General features: G+C 43.6%; 1 protein-coding gene across 1 annotated transcript; it reads left to right on the forward strand.

Moving 5' to 3' along the window:
• The first annotated feature begins 1,394 nt into the window (after positions 1-1,394).
• LOC115308393 (putative nuclease HARBI1) lies at positions 1,395-14,011 on the forward strand. The gene is made up of 4 exons (XM_040209945.3): positions 1,395-2,406; positions 2,949-3,368; positions 5,858-6,097; positions 10,526-14,011. The coding sequence occupies exons 1-3, from the start codon at positions 2,021-2,023 to the stop codon at positions 6,093-6,095; spliced, it is 1,044 nt and encodes a 347-aa protein (XP_040065879.1). The 5' UTR covers positions 1,395-2,020; the 3' UTR covers positions 6,096-6,097; positions 10,526-14,011.
• Positions 14,012-17,290: the final 3,279 nt, after the last annotated feature.

The following is a 17,290-nucleotide window of genomic DNA, read 5'->3' on the forward strand; positions in this document are numbered from 1 at the left end:
CAGCGTACAACAGAAAATATTATACAGTAGTTATGGCTCTTTACAAAAAAATATTGGAAACGGCAGTTTTAAAACACTCGATATCGGGGATTTCGGCAGTGGCTCCGGGAAGGTGATTCCACATTGTTGAGGCACTCGGAATAAAAGACTCATAAAAATGCTTAGTACGACAAGAAGGAATGGCGACTTTATGACGGTGATCGATGCGTGCTGAAACGTAATGAGGTGTTGTTAGTAGCCTTTCTTTTAGAATCGGATTATTATGATATATTTTATGAAACAAGCACAGACGGAACATTTTTCTACGTTGTGAAAGGAGAGGTAATGATAGGCTAGACTTCATTGCGGTCACACTGGATGTACGATGATAATTTGAAAGGATAAAACGAGATGCACGGTTCTGAATCGCTTCTAATTCGGAGATAAGTGATTCTTGACCAGGATCCCAAACCGAAGCTGCATATTCCAATTTAGTACGAACTAATGTTTTATATAAAAGTAATTTTAATGAGCTGGGAGCAAGACACAAATTTCTTCGGAGATATCCAAGCATGCGGTTGGCGTTATTTACAATATATTCAACGTGACACGACCAGGACAGATTAGCAGATATATGCACACCCAGATATTTATACGATGATACGGTTTCGAAAGAGAGATTATTTAGACGATAAGAAGCACAAGGAGTATCAAGACGGGAAACAAGCATAGATTTACACTTACTAATGTTTAGTTTCATGTTCCACAAATCACACCACTCAGAAACACTGTTAATATCTGACTGAAGAAGTGAGATGTCAGAATCACTGTTAATTTCGCGATAAATGACGCAGTCATCGGCAAAGAGACTGACGGATGAACATATATTAGTGGGCAGGTCGTTAATATAAATGAGAAAAAGTAAGGGCCCCAGAACCGAGCCTTGGGGCACACCTGAGCCAACTGGAGATAAATCAGAATTGATATTATTAGCCGTCACAAATTGGGACCGGTTAGTGAGGAAGGAGCCCAACCATGCAATAACGTTAATGTCTAAATTTAGTTTAGTCAGCTTGAGAAAGAGAAGTTCGTGAGATACTTTATCGAATGCCTTTGAAAAATCGAGGAATATGCAGTCAGCCAGAGATCCACGGTCAAGAATGAAATGTAGATCATGTGTGAAACACAAAAGCTGAGTTTCACATGAAAATGACTTACGAAACCCATGCTGGGATGAATTGAAAAAAGAATTGGACTCTAAGTAGTTTGCAAGATGGGAGTAAATGATATGTTCCATGATTTTACAGGGAATGCTGGTAAGTGACACGGGTCGAAAATTATTTGTACAATGCTTTTCACCTGATTTGTGCAAAGGAATCACCTTCCCGATCTTCCAATCCTCTGGGCCCGTTTGCTCGAAGAGCTAACCGCGGTTAGCGTTGGCCAAAGTCCCTAGTAGGTACCGAAAGTACCTAGTTGTACCTACGTTGTACCTACTACGAAACTTTAATGGCTGGACATAAAACAAATCCGTCCTTTATTATTGGGCTGGAGCCTGCGCCACCTTGTGCTGAAAAAAATAAATCGTTATTTTTTTATGATACAACGTTTGCTTTATGGGAACCGTTTTCGGCTAAATCTAGTTGTAACTTGCAAGAAACGTTTGCTCAATTGAAAAGAAAAAGGATAGTTTCTTTTTTGCATCGAAATTCTTTCTTTCGAAGTGTGGAAGCGTAGACAAGACACCTAGTCAAAGTGCTTTGCAGTTTTCTGTTGTCGTGTTTTGCAAAAAGCAAGTGCGTCGACCGTCGCTTCCAAGTCTGGCAACGCCGTGTGTGCCGTGTCGCGTGCACGGCGTTTGTTTATACAACCAGTTTCGCCTCGTTGCACGCAACGCGCGTTTCTCGTTTTCGGTTATCATCTGAGTTTTCCTGTCTGTATTCTGCCCTTCGACCGACCGACCCACCGACAAACCCTCCGACCGGCCACGGACTGACTGATAAGATTTGCGGACCGATTTCCGACTTTGCTACCGGGCAGAATGTCCAACGCAAGGAATCGCCGACACAGAAGAGACCGCACGGACGCGCAGTACGCAGCGGCAATGATGAGGCGACAGCGTGTGCTGCGGGACCGCCTGAACCCCTTTGAGGATTTCGACGAGGATGGGCTGCAGCAACGGTTCCGATTTGGAAGAGCGGGCATAATGTTTCTCGCCGACACACTGCGTCCGGACTTGGAGCGCCGTACACGTCGTAGCCGCGCCCTCTCTGCGGAGCAGCAAGTGATCATCGCCTTGCAGTTCTACGCAACTGGGAACTTTCTGATCACTGCAGGCGACTACATCCGCGTGCATGTGTCAAGTGCTTCACGGGCTGTGAGGCAAGTCACCGTAGCGCTGGCTCGTCGAGCACAAGACTTCATACGGTAAGGGTCCTTTTTTTTTCCTTTTAATTGTAGTTTGCCAGCCGTATTGAAGTAAAGTAAATACACTAAAAATATATCTGAATTGCTGGTGATAGGGATGTTTTGTAGGTTGCCTTTTTATGGCAGTAATATTCTACCTACTAGTAACTAGCCCTCCCTCCTCCCCCCCCACCCCCCCCCTTTTCAATAGAAAAAAAAATGATTACGGCCGTAAGCGTCCTACTTGCCCGATTGGAAAGGGCCCGGGCACGCCATTTTTCTGAGAAACCTCAGAAAGCGACCCGTTTGCACTTTTGGTAAGGACTTGCACCGAATCACAGTCACTTTATAGGTCTTGGTAACTGAACAAAAATAAAAAGGGATCCTATGAAAACATGCAAACTTCACTATTGAACAGGTGCTACTGAGGCACTTTACTGCTACCACAAACTTGAAGGGCACAGCCAAAGTCCTTAGCATTCCTCATTAAAAAGGTATTCATAAGCATTGTAGCTGTAAGTTTACTATATGTGGTTTAATTGCTGAGGGGATCAACGACGCAGATGGCCTGACGCTGCGGAGGGGGCAGCCTTGCAGCACAAGTTCTACGACATGGCCGGCTTTCCTTTGGTCGTGGGTGCTGTTGACGGTACCCATGTCCGGATCCAGGCACCCCATGTGCACGAGGAGGCGTACGTCAACCGCCATGGATACCATTCCATCAACGTACAGGTGGTCGTTGACGCCTCTTCTCGGATTCGCAACGTGGTTGCAAGGTGGCCTGGAAGCACCCACGACTCTCGGATCTTCACGGAGAGCACCTTGGCAGTCAAGCTGGCCAGTGGAGAGTACGACGGCCTGCTGCTTGGTGACAGCGGCTACTCCTGTCAACCTTGGCTGATGACGCCATTCCTGTCGCCGTCATCAGCAGCCGAGGTCGCATACAATACGGCACACACGACGACAAGAAGCATTGTTGAACGGTAAATCTAGGCCATATATTGTGAAGGGCACAGAGATATTCATGCAAGACATTTCGAGACGACTAGCTGTCTTGACGTAATATGTGCAACACGTGCATGCTCCTTACGTCTGTTGCTATTCTTTATGGCATAAAAATATTCATACAAATTTTTATATTAATCTAACGAAGCATAAGGTACCGTGGTTTTATGTAAGCAAGATGAAAGTAGTATCCTGAGATTACGAATCAATACAACTTATAATAGCTGCCTAGGGTTCTGCGGTTTCAGTTTTTATTTTTCTGGAATCGGCATACTTTTTTCGGTTGTTATTGTGAGTATGAAATTTTCAGTTTTTATCGATGAATATTTTTAGTCGAAAGCTTACTGCCTTTTTCCGGTCGATATCTATTGACCAGTTACGTTTTTTTTCAAGCAGGTTTGTCGAGAATGCAGTAGATTAGGTTCATATCTGAGTTATTCGTCAAGCGGCAACACTTGCGGACATGGCAAACGTAACCTTGGTTATACATGTGCTGTGACGACAAATTCTTAATCGCAAAATTTGCAAACGTAATTCTTGGCACGCTTCTTTGTTCTTCACATGTGGAGGACTATTAAAGCTGCTTTCCTCTAACCAGATAGCACCTTGAGAGAGGCTGTTTAAACAGCTTTGGTTTTTTTCTTATGCTCCCTACAATAGGAACAGAATGACATTCCATTCCTCCCAGAACAAAAGTAAGACCAAATGGCTTGACAAACAATGAAAACGCTCCAAATCCGCCCTCTAGACGACCACAGCAAACTTGATGGACAAAGGAACGCAAATTGCATCGATGACAAACCCAAATACTTCCTAAAGTGTGCTTCCAACAGAATAGTTTGAAAGCACGGAGATAAGATAGTTGACTACTCGGTCACATGCTTCTATACTCTGTTTACTCGGTCACATGCACCTGTAATGGTCTAAAGTACTGACCATTTAGGTTTAAAATCAAACTTTCGAAACTTACCTCACCACACTTTATTGGGTTTTATCGCTTGAGACTGAAAATGCAGAAACTCAGTTATGTCTTAGGTCCCCAGGACTGGCAATAATGGGGAAAAGCACTAAACTCACCTCAGGTGCCAGTGCTACGCAAGACCCGGACAGAAGTTGATATTTTGTTAATTGGACAAAAAGAAGCATTAATGACAATGGAATTTTTTTCCTAGACACAGCAGTGGAAGTAACACTGTGCCTTGGCACTTTCATATGTCTACTTTTTGAAATGTCAGTTTCGGGCTGTTTAATGAAAACTAACTAAACGTGCTAGATATGTATGTACTCATATTGAGTGCACAAGTACAGCTAAGCTCGTGCGTGCTAAGATGCGTGTGATCCAAAAATAGCGGCACATCGGTGTAAGTCGCAAACAATTGTGTGTTGCTGACCGTCTTGACCGATTGGCCAAGAGTACATGCCTAGCATGACCTATTCTGCTCTCATCGATGGATTTAAGAGTAGTGCCAAGGCATCATTTTGGACAATGTTGAAGTTGAGCATGCAATAACAAGTTTCCACAAATAGTCTCTAGACACCATCTTACACGTCATTCACGACTGATGATGAGTCGCTGCAATCTCAAATGTTCAGGCAAATCTTGCTTGGGATTCCGTTGTGAAAGCGCCATAAGACCCTCTACCAAAACTTTGGCTGCATGCGTCCAGGAGCTTCCACTTGAGTCAGAAATGGCGGTGCGTGGACCACTAACTAATAGGAACACTAGCGGCACAATCAAAGGGTAGGAGTACTTGGATAAGGCGTTATATCAAGTGCTTTACGTTTTACATCTCCCAGACTTACAAGACGGATTCTTATTGATCAATGACAAAAGTAGATGGGTTGCGCTACCACGAACATCTATTCCTGGAGAGTGGAAGGGAAAAGGCTCAACAAGACAAGAGTCTGGCTCTCTTTCTCTTTTCACTCTGTCTCACAAGTAACATGTAGAATGAAATTTTGATGGTACTGTATTTGTTGCAGTATAAAGCTTGGTTACAAGTTAATTCTTACAGCGTTGGCAGCAATCAGGTAGCAAAAAATTCTAACATATTGGCCTGTGCATATGCAGGTGTTTGGTTGGAAGCATATCCACGAAACCCTTTGAGAATAGCGCTTGAATAAAGCTGCACTTTGCTTGTTGCTTTCTATAAAATACATTGCACAGGCTAACCTCAGGTGACCCCGGATGTGAACGCAGTGTAAAAATAATTCGGAAGGAAAATAAAATGGTATGCATAATGCCCAGCTTTCGATATCCTGGAGCAATGGGCTGGAGCTTGGGCTGGAAAAATTAGGAGGTGTGATATCGGGCACGGCAGCCAATTTGCGATTCGAATTCAGCTGTAAATTTGTCCTTGTTGCGTGTCATCCTCTTGAGTATTTGCGTTCCACGCTGTTGTCCGATTTTGCTATTGGGTTTCTGGGAAGGAATAACATGTGGTTTTGATCCATGCGCTCTGTACAGGACAATCGGCCAACTCAAGCGGAGGTTCCATTGCCTTCACGCTGAGCTCCGAATGGCTCCAGAACGGTGCTGCGACATCATTGTCGCGTGCTGTGCCCTCCACAACCTGGCCAAGAGGTACCCCTGCAGGACACCCGTGGCCGCCATCCCCGCTGAGGTTCCCGTTGAGCCCGTAGCAGCCAACCGTGCTGAGAGCAACGAGGCCCGAGACTTTATTGTCAACCATTTCTTCGGCTAAGTGTAAGTGTCTGGATAGGTATCTTCTGGCTGTCCATTTCTAATGCAAGATGCTTTGTTATGATCGTGGCTATTGCTTTCACCTTTTGTTTATCAGGCTTTGCAGATAATTATAAGAAAATTATGTCAGACAGTTGTCTAACTAGATCAAATAATTGCTTGAAATAATATTTATTGCTTTGCTACTTAAACATCAATTGTATTTTTGGAAACTGCAACAGTTAGGGGCTCAACCGTGCTGCACAGTTAGCAAGAAGCCAACAGCTTTGAGATATTGATTAATTTTATTTTAAGCTTTTTTTGTATGATCTAACTGGATGTAAGATTATCATAAGTTCTACCCAAAATAACCCATAAAGGAGTGTGACACATGTGACAATGCTGAAAGTGTGTTATCAACATGACAATGACATTCCAGCAATGCATATATCACTCTTGCACAGATCAATTCGGGTAGTGCTTGCAGATATCCCACATAGAGTTTCGAAATTTGGATGATAGAAATGTAAAGAATGATTGATGGACATCCCCTTATACCTGTTGCTTCCATAGCAGTATGTGTAAATTGCAGCATGAGCGACGAAATAAGTAATGAAAAAAAATTTTCTTACTTCCCGCATTATTGTTACAAAGCTCGAAATGTGTCATTTGAGGCACTTATAATTAGCTCGTTGGAAAGAGTGTGCTCGAAAAAAATCCCTGCCGAAGCTATTGGTCAAACGGGAGTGCAGTGCAATGTCCAACACTCCTGCAATCGCACGCTGCAGCTCAACTGCTTGTTACTGCTTTGGTCTCCTCCCCATCAACTCCTGCACTCTCGCAGAGCTACAAGCATAGGCACACACGGGCTCTCTTAAACTAATAGATTTTGAATTTGATTTCCGGAGTTCATAACAATGCACTTTTCAAACTTCTAACTAATGACACGAGGGATGCTTCTTCAAATTTGTGCACTTCTTCGCACTCTCTGGAGCTCTCTTTTTATACTGTCATTATTTTTTGTAATACATTTCCCACACCGACGGATGCTTTATGGGAAGTGCTGAAGTCAGCCCTATAACAGACTATGTGTGCACAGTTTATAATGAGGCAACTGAAGAAGACAGTTATTTTCCCATTCAATATCTACAAACCGATACTATTTAATGGGTACAGGAGCATGAATAGGAGAGTATAGTGAAACAATGTTCATTTGATACCAATTTCAAAGCTATCAGTACAAATTATATATACTACCCCATAGAATGTTCATTTTTCACTGCATACTCATGGTTACTAGCTCATAGGATTTACATAGTGTACGCTTCTGAGTGTTGAGTCATAACACCTTTCACAGGTTTTTCCAACCCGCAAAGCTTTTCTCTTATTTTTCACAAACCTCCTAGGGTTAGTTCATATTTTCTTCATCCTGGCTGGCATGGTAACATCATTTGCAAAACATTTATTTTTAGTAGGGCATTGTCCAGAGAGGAGCTTTATTGTACATACTACACTCTCATTAATTCAAACTCCAGAAAGTCACATATTTTAGTTGGATATATATGATACTAGAGAACATTATGATTTGTTACATGGATAGCGATATATACAAAGCAGATTTTGGCCAGTTTCCTCTACATAGCACAATAGCTTGCTTATAGTTAATGCATAACTATAAGCAAGTACAGGCATAACACATTTGTGAAAGAACTGTGACTAAGTTTATTCATCCGGCAAAAAAGTCGTCAATTGTGGACTGTTTAGTCAGCACATGAGATCTCAAAACAAAATTTCCAATGCCAGCCAACGCAAGCAGCTCTTTACGGGACTTTTCCTTTGCAGACAGAAACTTCCGGAGCTGAGCGATGTGCTCAAAGGCCTCTGCGGCTGTGACAGTTCGTAGTGGGTCATCCATTTCTTCATCGTCATCTTCACTGTCACTGCTGCACTGTGCTGGCATTACTTTCCGTACTATGTCCTCTAATGAGTCATCATGACAAACACACACATCGTCGTCAAGACTAATATAGTTCGCCTGCACGGCGTTCACATTACGTGTTTCAAGGCCAGAAATCATGATGCCAGTGAGCTGTGCCTCGTCCTCGTTGTCGTCTTGGTCATCATTGCTAGTCTTGAAGCACATAATTTGAACGCCGTTTTCCGTTCATGTGTGCCGTTTTCGCTAATTCATAGTTTTTTGTTCTCGCGGCCCCGTTGACTGCGCTTCTTTCCGAGCACTGGTGCACTGCGGAGAAGCAACACTCGCAAAAGCAAGCTCCGCAGGTATTGCTTCTCTGCGGTGCAGCGGTGCTCGGAAAGAAGCGCACTCAACAGGGCCGCGAGAGCAAAAAACTATGAATTAAGCGAAAACGCCATTCGAATTAAGTGGCTTATAAATACATAAAAAAGCTTAGCGGGACAACCAAAATTTTTAAACCTGTTTGAAATAACTGGAAGTACGAAATATCCGAGTTCGAATTATCGCGAGCCTACGTACAAGCAGCAAGTAGATTTCAGCTCCAAAAAACTGTTGTGTTGGATAACAGTGTATTTTTTTCTCGGTTGTATATCTATTCCGTGCGGACAAGTGATCACTTTGTGTTTTTATGTATGTGTGTTATTTCCCACCCCTCCTACAATAATGCCCTCGAGGCGATGAAGGTACTCTTTAAATAAAATAAATAAATAAATAAATAAATACTTAAAGAACAAGGTAAGTGGTGACGATTCAAAGTAATAAGAGTTGAAGACCCGGGGCCCCAAAAGGTGACACACGCAACAAAATGATGTAGTGTTGTGTTTGATCCCTTTTTCTGTTCCTGAGTTTCGGGATATTCTTAGTATGAACTTTTTCGTACATAAGCAGCACACAGTCCATAGGTCGCAGGAGCATATCCAGGCAGAAAAAGCCTTTATCTTAAAAGCAGAAGGAATATTTGCAGATGCAAGTCAGAAAGTGTCTGTGGTCCACTCATCGATGACTCGAACATTTTCTTAAAACACAGAAACTCGACCTTGGTCTTCTGCCGGGAGGCTAATCGTCTTGGCGACCTCCTCTCTTGAGCTGTGACGGGGAGCCGCGTTATGAAAGGGAAACATGTGAAGGGATATAGGAAAGAAGGAATTATACATCTGCCTTTGAGCTTAACCCATATTTTTATTTTAGGTATCCATGTAAATTATGTGCCACCTTTGGGGCGTCGAAAGCCTGGGTGCCATACTGCCAGTATGATATTCTGTTGCTTACTTAACCACAGCGTAAAATATTGCGATCAGAACAACCACGCTGGTCTAGTGTAGGGATAGTCAACGACATGGAAAAGATTGTGTGCAAGCTTCCCTTGTAGATAGCATGCATAAAATAAATGAAGTGTCAAACATACCATGTTTGCACGATTCTAACGTGGCCCCGATACTTACATGCAGGCAATTTTAGCTCCCAGATATCGAAAAATTTAATTGCTGCCGATTCTACCGCGCAGGTAAAGTAATGCACTTTGAACACCCATAAGTGCAGCTCTTAGGCGCTCGTTTCCGGCTTGAGCGGCGTCGCCGTCGCCGTCGTCGTAACCGCCGGTGCATGATGGGTAAATTTCTCTGCTAAATCTAGCGGAAAAATTTCTCCGCTAAATCTAGTGAAAAAATTTCCCCGCTAAATCTAGCGGAAAAAATTCCCCGCTAAATCTAGCGGAAAAAATTCCCCGCTAAATCTAGCGGAAAAATTTGTCCGCTAAACCTAGCGGAAAAATTTCTCTGCGGGGTCACGTGACCCCCCCCCCCCCCCGCCGAGGTCACGTGACCCCCCTCCCCCTCAGTACCCTTCCCTACTCCTCCTCAAGAGCTGCGCTCTAATTCGGCGTTACAGAGTTGTAAACGGCCTTCACTTTTTTTTTTTCATACAACACTTCGCGAGCTCATTGGGTCGCTGGGATTGCGAGGCTACGCAGTGTCGCTCCGTGGTTATCGTTTCCCGTCAGTGTGATGACATAAAGGCGAAAGAACGCGCGATACGGATACCAAAATATCTAATGTAAACAAACGGTCACAAAGGCGATTGGGCTAGCTGCCTTGCGTTTTTCTTTTGAGTTTTGGTTTCAATTGTAAGTGCCTCTAATTTTAGGCACCCATTTTGGCAAAAAAAATGTGAGCGTTATAATCGTGCAACCAAGTATGTAGGTCAGAAAAAACGCAAAATATGTATACAACACAGCGACAAACAATGCAAGTAGCTCATTACATGAGTTAATCTTGTCCTAATTGTCTTTTTATCAGTTCAATTTGCAGCTGTGCTCGGGTGGTTTCAAGTCTAATGAGTTCTCTTTGCTCCCTGAGCACTTCCTCCCCTATAGCATAGAAACTCCGTGCAGCATCTGCTGCAGCGAGGGTTGCGTTTGCAGCCTGTATGGCCCCATTTGTGTACTTTCTCTCAAGGAGTATATTCTCATGCTCCAGATCCTGCTGTCGCTCGGCCCTTCTCTGGTACTGCTGTGCAGCCTCACGGGTCCAGCGCTGGTTGTGCTGCACAACAGGAGAGGCCAGTGTTCTCTGTGCTGCGTCGTCTTCAACTGTACTGCTGCCAGATGACGAGGGTGGCGGCGTCGTCACCCTTCCCGTGCAGCTGCTGTAGTGACACGCATGACCAGGAAATTGTTTGAGGTTAAAGGGATACTACAACAAAATTTCGGGTTTCATTTTTTGGTCTATATGTGTTCGAAGGAGCAGTATCACATCGAACACAACAATATCTTGTTAAAAAAGTCACGAAAAGGAATTTTAAAACGAATTAAGCGATTGGCAAAGAGCACCAGGTGGATGTCGCTAACGCCTCGTTTGTAATGCCAGTCTAAGAACCTTGACAGCTAGTGACGGTAACTGTCTCGCCTCCGGCTACCACAATAGAAGAGGGGAAGGAGGAACTCTCCTCTTCCAAAGAATCCTTTTTGTATGTCCCAGAAGTTGCTATTGTCCCCCTACAAGATTATAAAAGATTAACCCTTCACTCAAAATTCGTACAAAAGCAGCCGCTTTGGTGGCTGGAACGACTAGGCCATCCTCTCGACGTCAGCCTCGTCGCAGCTTTGCTCGTCCCGAGACGAACTACGTCACGATTGCGTTGGGTGTCACATGCTCTCCGCTGGCTGTTCTCCGAGCGCTTGTCAGGGTGGGCCGTTTGTAAGGAAAACTATAGCCACCAGGTTCAAAATACAAACGTGCGATTGTCATTTAGGGATACAGTGGATCATATTCAACCTATTTTTGAACACGACGGGTATATTTTTAATTTCGTTGAGGTATCCCTTTAACGCATAAGCCTTTACAACGATTATCAGCAAACTTAAAAACCCAGGTCACTGACTGGCTGTGGATGGCAGCCCGAGGTACAATATTGTCCTGCATAAAGTTAATGCTCGGGACGTGTTCCGAGCATGCGCAGTGAGAAAAATGGCAGCTCACAGAGGGCTATTGTTGGGCAGGAGTGAACTTGTAAATTTCAGCATAACTTAGCAAACTGCAAGGGCTACAGCTCCAGAGAGCTGCTCAGAGCATTGAAGCAAAGGATTGTGACTAGACACCATACTCGTGCACGTACGTCCTCCGTGACATGATTCTCTCCGTCCTCTATCTCTCCAAGTGATGCATGAGGGCTGCAGTGCATGACATTTTTGACGTCACCCTGGATCAGGGTACATATATATGTGGGAGAACTGAGTGCAACGTGCGGCAACCTTAATCCAGATGTGACAGTAACACTTGTCATAATTTTACCACATATGTTGGTGGTACAACAGACTGGAGTGCCTAACCCCGCAACTTTGTTTCATTGGCGGTTGGTAGAGTCGCCACATAGACATTTGTACAAGATTTAAAACAAGTAGATGTGGCACACTCACACCAGCCGTCATATGTGATTATTGTGTACCCAAGCACTGTCCGGCTAACTGGGACATTGATACTTTTTCAGATTTTGTTGGCACAGATCAGCATCGAATAAGTCATTGGTGCATTCTCAACTTAATCTCATAAGCGTTACCAAAAAAGAATGGATTTTTGCTACGTTAGCAGGCATGTACGAAGATCATGCAAAAACATTTCCACTGACAGTGGAAAAATTTGGGTATTGAGTGACCTGACTTTGAAGAAAATAGGTGATCTCAACTTGAGAGAAAGACTACCATAGCTTTGTTGATTATGATGTAAATATTTCTTTGTAATTTTGTGGTACAAATAGTTTCAAACTGTGAGTTTTACTGCATTTACCCTAATAAATGGTTTCATTGGCACTTTTTCAGCAGTGCAGAAATGGCTAAATATGTGAAGGTGGTGTCCTTGTGCTGTGTTCTGTTCTCTACTGGACAGGTTTTGACTCGTGCTCCTAATATTGTCGTTTTGCTTCATGAAGTTGGTCTCTATGTAAGGGCACGCAGCAGTAGTGTTATGCAACTGACATGTCTACTTTGAGATGGAAAACCAATATATTCTTTTATGACAATCCAAACTGTTCCCTATGCTCATCAATGTTTTCTAGGAGCATGCCAACAATTGGTGACTTTTGATATGCCTTGTGTCTCTGCTCAGTTTCATACCTATCATCAGTGACAGCAGAACATCCCTATCATCAGTTTCATAACTATCATCTTGTGGAAGTACTCATAATGTGACGAGCAGAACAGAAAAAGAATGCACCTTCAGCGCGTGCTCATTCTCTTCTGCTGCTTGTGCATCCTTGTGCTGTCAGGGCTAGTAAGCTGTAACTGGGTGCAGAGCTTCCACTGTACTATCGCCTCCATTGTCACAGTCTACATACAGTGTGCAACGATATCAAACTTGTAGGCGTAAGGGTGGGCCATTCAATTAGCACAAGTAAGGTGATTGACGAAGCCACGTGCTCATACCTACAACTTTAGTATTGTAATGTATAAAGTATCAACAGGAGCATAGCATACACAGCATGGCCTATAAAGTGTTACCTACTTTTCGGTGTCACCGATGATGACGTCAATCCCACAGATCGTCGGGGAATCGTCCCCGATCACATTTAAAACAGTCTCGACAAGTGGTGTCAGCTGATGGGGGTTGGGACCAGCACCTATGAATTGAAGTACACTTATTTTGTTTTCTAGGATGTAAGCACAATTAGAGGTGGGGGAGGGGAGACAGGGTGTTCATTATTCAACATAGTATCAATGTGCGAATGAACAGAAAACGCGTAAACATGTAATTGCCAATAATGATAAGATTGTTTTCTTACCTTCGTTTTTTTTTTCACCCTCAGGTTCCTATTATCCGGTCTCGGGTAATATGTGATGTTGGACAATTTATTTCTTTTTTTTTTTTGTTTGACAGCAAACTCACTGTTGCCAGCTACCGGCTAGCCTGGCCCACTCTGTGCCTGAATCGGTTGCGTCGGAAGTGTTTGAAACGTGGAGGGGCGACGGAGCCTCTGAGCTTAACCCCGCCCCCTTTTGCAGCATTGTTTACCGCAGCTGTCTGAAATTTCAAGGGGGGGGGGGGGAAGGGGAAGGGGGTCTGAAGCCCCCCTGCCCTTGTTCCCACGCTACTTGCCTACATACATTTTTCTTCTGTGTTTAGTTGAACAATAGTGTCTACATTGTTTACAGTGCTAAAGACAATGTTTTTGGCAAGCAAAATTTGGACATTAATTTTGAGAAATTACGCAGGCCCACTGCATGGAACAGGATCCAAGGTGCTTTGGGGCTATTTCTGTGTTAGTGCCACTGTGTTGAAACTTGTGCGAGTAAGAGCTAATTAATCTTTGGGCTTGCCCTCTCATGATATTGAGCGAGATGTTAGTTGTCGCGCATTGAATGGGGTCTTCGGTTGAGATATTTGCCCCAAAAATTTGAGGGGCTAATATATCACTCTCTAATAAATTTGTACAGTGCACCCAAAGTTTCCAATAAAGATTTTACAAATATCGCCCTTTTTTCTGTTTTTGTAGCGCAAATATTGGAACTTACCTGTCCGTTGGTCATGTTCTTTGTACAATCTGTACAAAGTTCGGCACTTTTTAAGTAATTTTCTCCATGCTTCTTGAAGCTGTTTCACTGAACGCGGAACTTGGTGGCGGCGGGTCATGGAATTGGCGACTTGGTCCCAGGCGCGTCTTTTGGTTTTAGTAGTCACGGTAGGGCCGAATTTTCCCAGGATTTGGTATTTTCGAGCCTCAACTTCCAGGACTAATTCCAATTTTTCATCTAGGGTCCAATTCTTTTGACGCAGCGGCGCGGTCCCCTTTGAGGTAGTCGCTCGGTTCATTTTCGTTTGCAGAAGGAGCATGATCGTCTGCTACCTTGGTTTGTTTATCTACACAATTGCAACATTATTCCTGCTAACCGTAAAATATTTTTTCAGAAGCAACGCGAAATAACAAACAAGTGCATTTCCAACAACTTCAGTATTGTTTATTTCTCGGTTCTACAACTTTCGCAGACGGCACAACGGAGTTGATTCGGGAAAACTGCATGTACCGGCTTTCTTGGAGGGCGAGTGAATTGAACGATCGGCAGGTCACTGGTCTTTTATGGACAACGTAGCATTTCACTAAACCCAGAGAAAGTTCTGCTACTCATCACTGCTAAAATCCATTGGACCGTTGAGCCTCTGTCCGCCGTTTATCTGCAGAACGGTTGATGCTGCAGCTGCAGTCGCACTGTAAGCAGAATACGAGGATTTTGTACAAAATGGACACCCTGAACAGAAATTTTCCCGGCGTGACTACTTTCAATAAACCGCAATCGCTACTCAAAAGGCAACTCTCCGTAATGCTTCCTTTCAATAAACGTATTCTGATCCTGCTCCTGCTTGAAGTTAGTTTCACAGCGCTCAACATAACGTGAGTATGAGGCTGGCCTCATCACAACCCTATCGCGAAATGTTTTGGTGCTCACCGTAAAACGCTTGTCGTACTCGGCTATCGTGTTCCTTGGAACGCATCCCACATTTCGGCGCTGCGATGCATGATTCTTGCCGTGCTTCAATGAAGCCGATGCGAAGCTTCGACAGTCGGCGACTCCGGGCCACTGTACTTCTACAAATCGGTGACTCTGAGCCACTGTTTGTCGACGGGCTGCTGCCGTGGACTTCAGTCGCAGTCCCCTCGAAATGTCAGTTTCTTTAAGGCGCACGTAGGATACTTGTACACTCTTAACTTAGAACACGGAACCTAAATCATCGCTCTGAAGACAAACACCAATGCGATCGCGACCGCGGAAACTGCGTACGCCGCAGCCATTTTGTCGAACGACGCGACGGGGCAATGCGTAGCTCCCCGTATCCCTACCGAGCCAGTCACGTGACTAAAAAATCCCTCTCCTAGGTACTGCGGCTAACTTTAGCCGCGGTTAGCTGTTCGAGCAAACGGGCCCTGGTATACTACCTGTATCAAGAGAGTGCTGAAACAGTTTACTCAGGATTATAGAGCTATACATCTTACTATTAAGCAAAAATTTAGAGTTGATATTATCGATACCAGAGGATGACGACATCTTCAGTTTTTCTATTATTCTCGCAATACCAACAGTGTCAATAAGAACTGGGTCCATTGGAAAAAACTCGTAAGTGTGACAGGCAGGGTAAGTAGCATTTAGATTACTAGAAAACGCTGAAACAAACACCGCGTTGAGAATGCTAGCGCATTGACCGCTAGGAACTACTGTACCATCAGTACATCTAAGTGTTATAACATGCTTGTCAGTCTTGTTTACAACATTCCAGAATTGTTTAGGGTTATGTATGAGCATGGAAGGTAAAGTGTGACTAAAAAATGAGTATTTCGCTTCTTTTATTGCTACTTTGTAATTAGTAGCTGCACATCGGTACGTGTCCCAACGAGACTGGGAATTGGATGATTTCGCGGAACGAAACAAGCGTTTTTTCTTGTTTGACAACCTTTTCAGTGACTGGTTAAACCACGGTGATTTACGGTTCGATCTGATGGTTCTCAATGGTATGAACTTATTTGTGAGTGAAGCCACTTCATTTATAAATAAATTCCAGTTCATATTTATAGATCTCTCATCAGACCCTTGTAGGAACTTATCCAGAAACAGACATAGCTATCGATTAATAGCAACAAAGTCCGCCTTCTTATAATCTCTAATACATTTATAGTTGTTATCTTGATTAGGAACAGGAATGTTCAATGTGAAGTGAAGCAAAGAATGATCGCTTAAACCTGTTAAGTAAGTTATGGGACTGACAAGGTGTGGGGAGGTGCTCAATACAAGTTCCAAGACACTTGATGATGTGGGCGTAACTCGGGTTGGCTGGGTTACAACTTGCGAGAGATTGAAATCAGCACACATGTTCAAGAAATTGCTACACTCGGTTGGGAAACGTACCATAATTTTATTAATTGAATCATGTAAATTTTCAACAAAAGTCGCACTGAACGATGGTGGACGATAGCAAACACCCAAGATAAGCGTTTTGAAACGCATGCGAAGTTCAACCCAAACAAGTTCCAGGCTGCTTACGACATCTACAGCAGACAAGATAATGTAATCGGCGACGGCAATCAAAACATTACCGCCGCGTCTTTCTCCTCTGTCATGCCGAAAAACGTTGAATCGCCAGGTACACTCAAAAAGCTCATTGCTCCCAACCTTTGCGGAAAGCCACATTTCAGTAAGTACCACTACATCAGCATCGCATGAGTCAATGACAGAGCTCAGTTCATCACGTTTAGATGAGACGCTTCGAATGTTAGTGAAAAGAAGAGAAAGTTTATTTTTGTTATCAGACGCCAGTCCACTACCCCTCACGTGTTGTTATCGCGAAGTGCTTGCCGGTGATGCGTCACCTTCAGTGTTCGAACTTCGATTCGGGCTGCGCTGATTAGGGGTGCTAGCATGTTCAAACACACAGCCATCGACTGGGTTGTAACTGTAGGTCTTGTTATTCATGTAAAGTTTGTTGTATTTTAGTTTAAACACCGAGTTCTGCGTTTTCGCAAATTCAATCAGCTTTCTGCGTGCCTGACGTGTCGGGACAGAATAATCCTCGCTGACGGTAATGCCACTAGGCTTTAATTTTGCACTTGAAAATAAAATTTGTTGTTTTAATTTGAAGGATAAAAATTTTACCATTGCTGGTCTGCATTTGTTATCTGAAAAGACACCGAGCCTATGTGCACGTTCGATAGATTCACTTGAAATAGGAAAATTCAGAGAGGTCGACACGACGTTCAGTAGCTTT

This window comes from Ixodes scapularis, unplaced genomic scaffold (assembly GCF_016920785.2).
Source record: "Ixodes scapularis isolate PalLabHiFi unplaced genomic scaffold, ASM1692078v2 PGA_scaffold11__112_contigs__length_91849675, whole genome shotgun sequence".
Lineage (NCBI taxonomy): Eukaryota > Metazoa > Arthropoda > Arachnida > Ixodida > Ixodidae > Ixodes > Ixodes scapularis.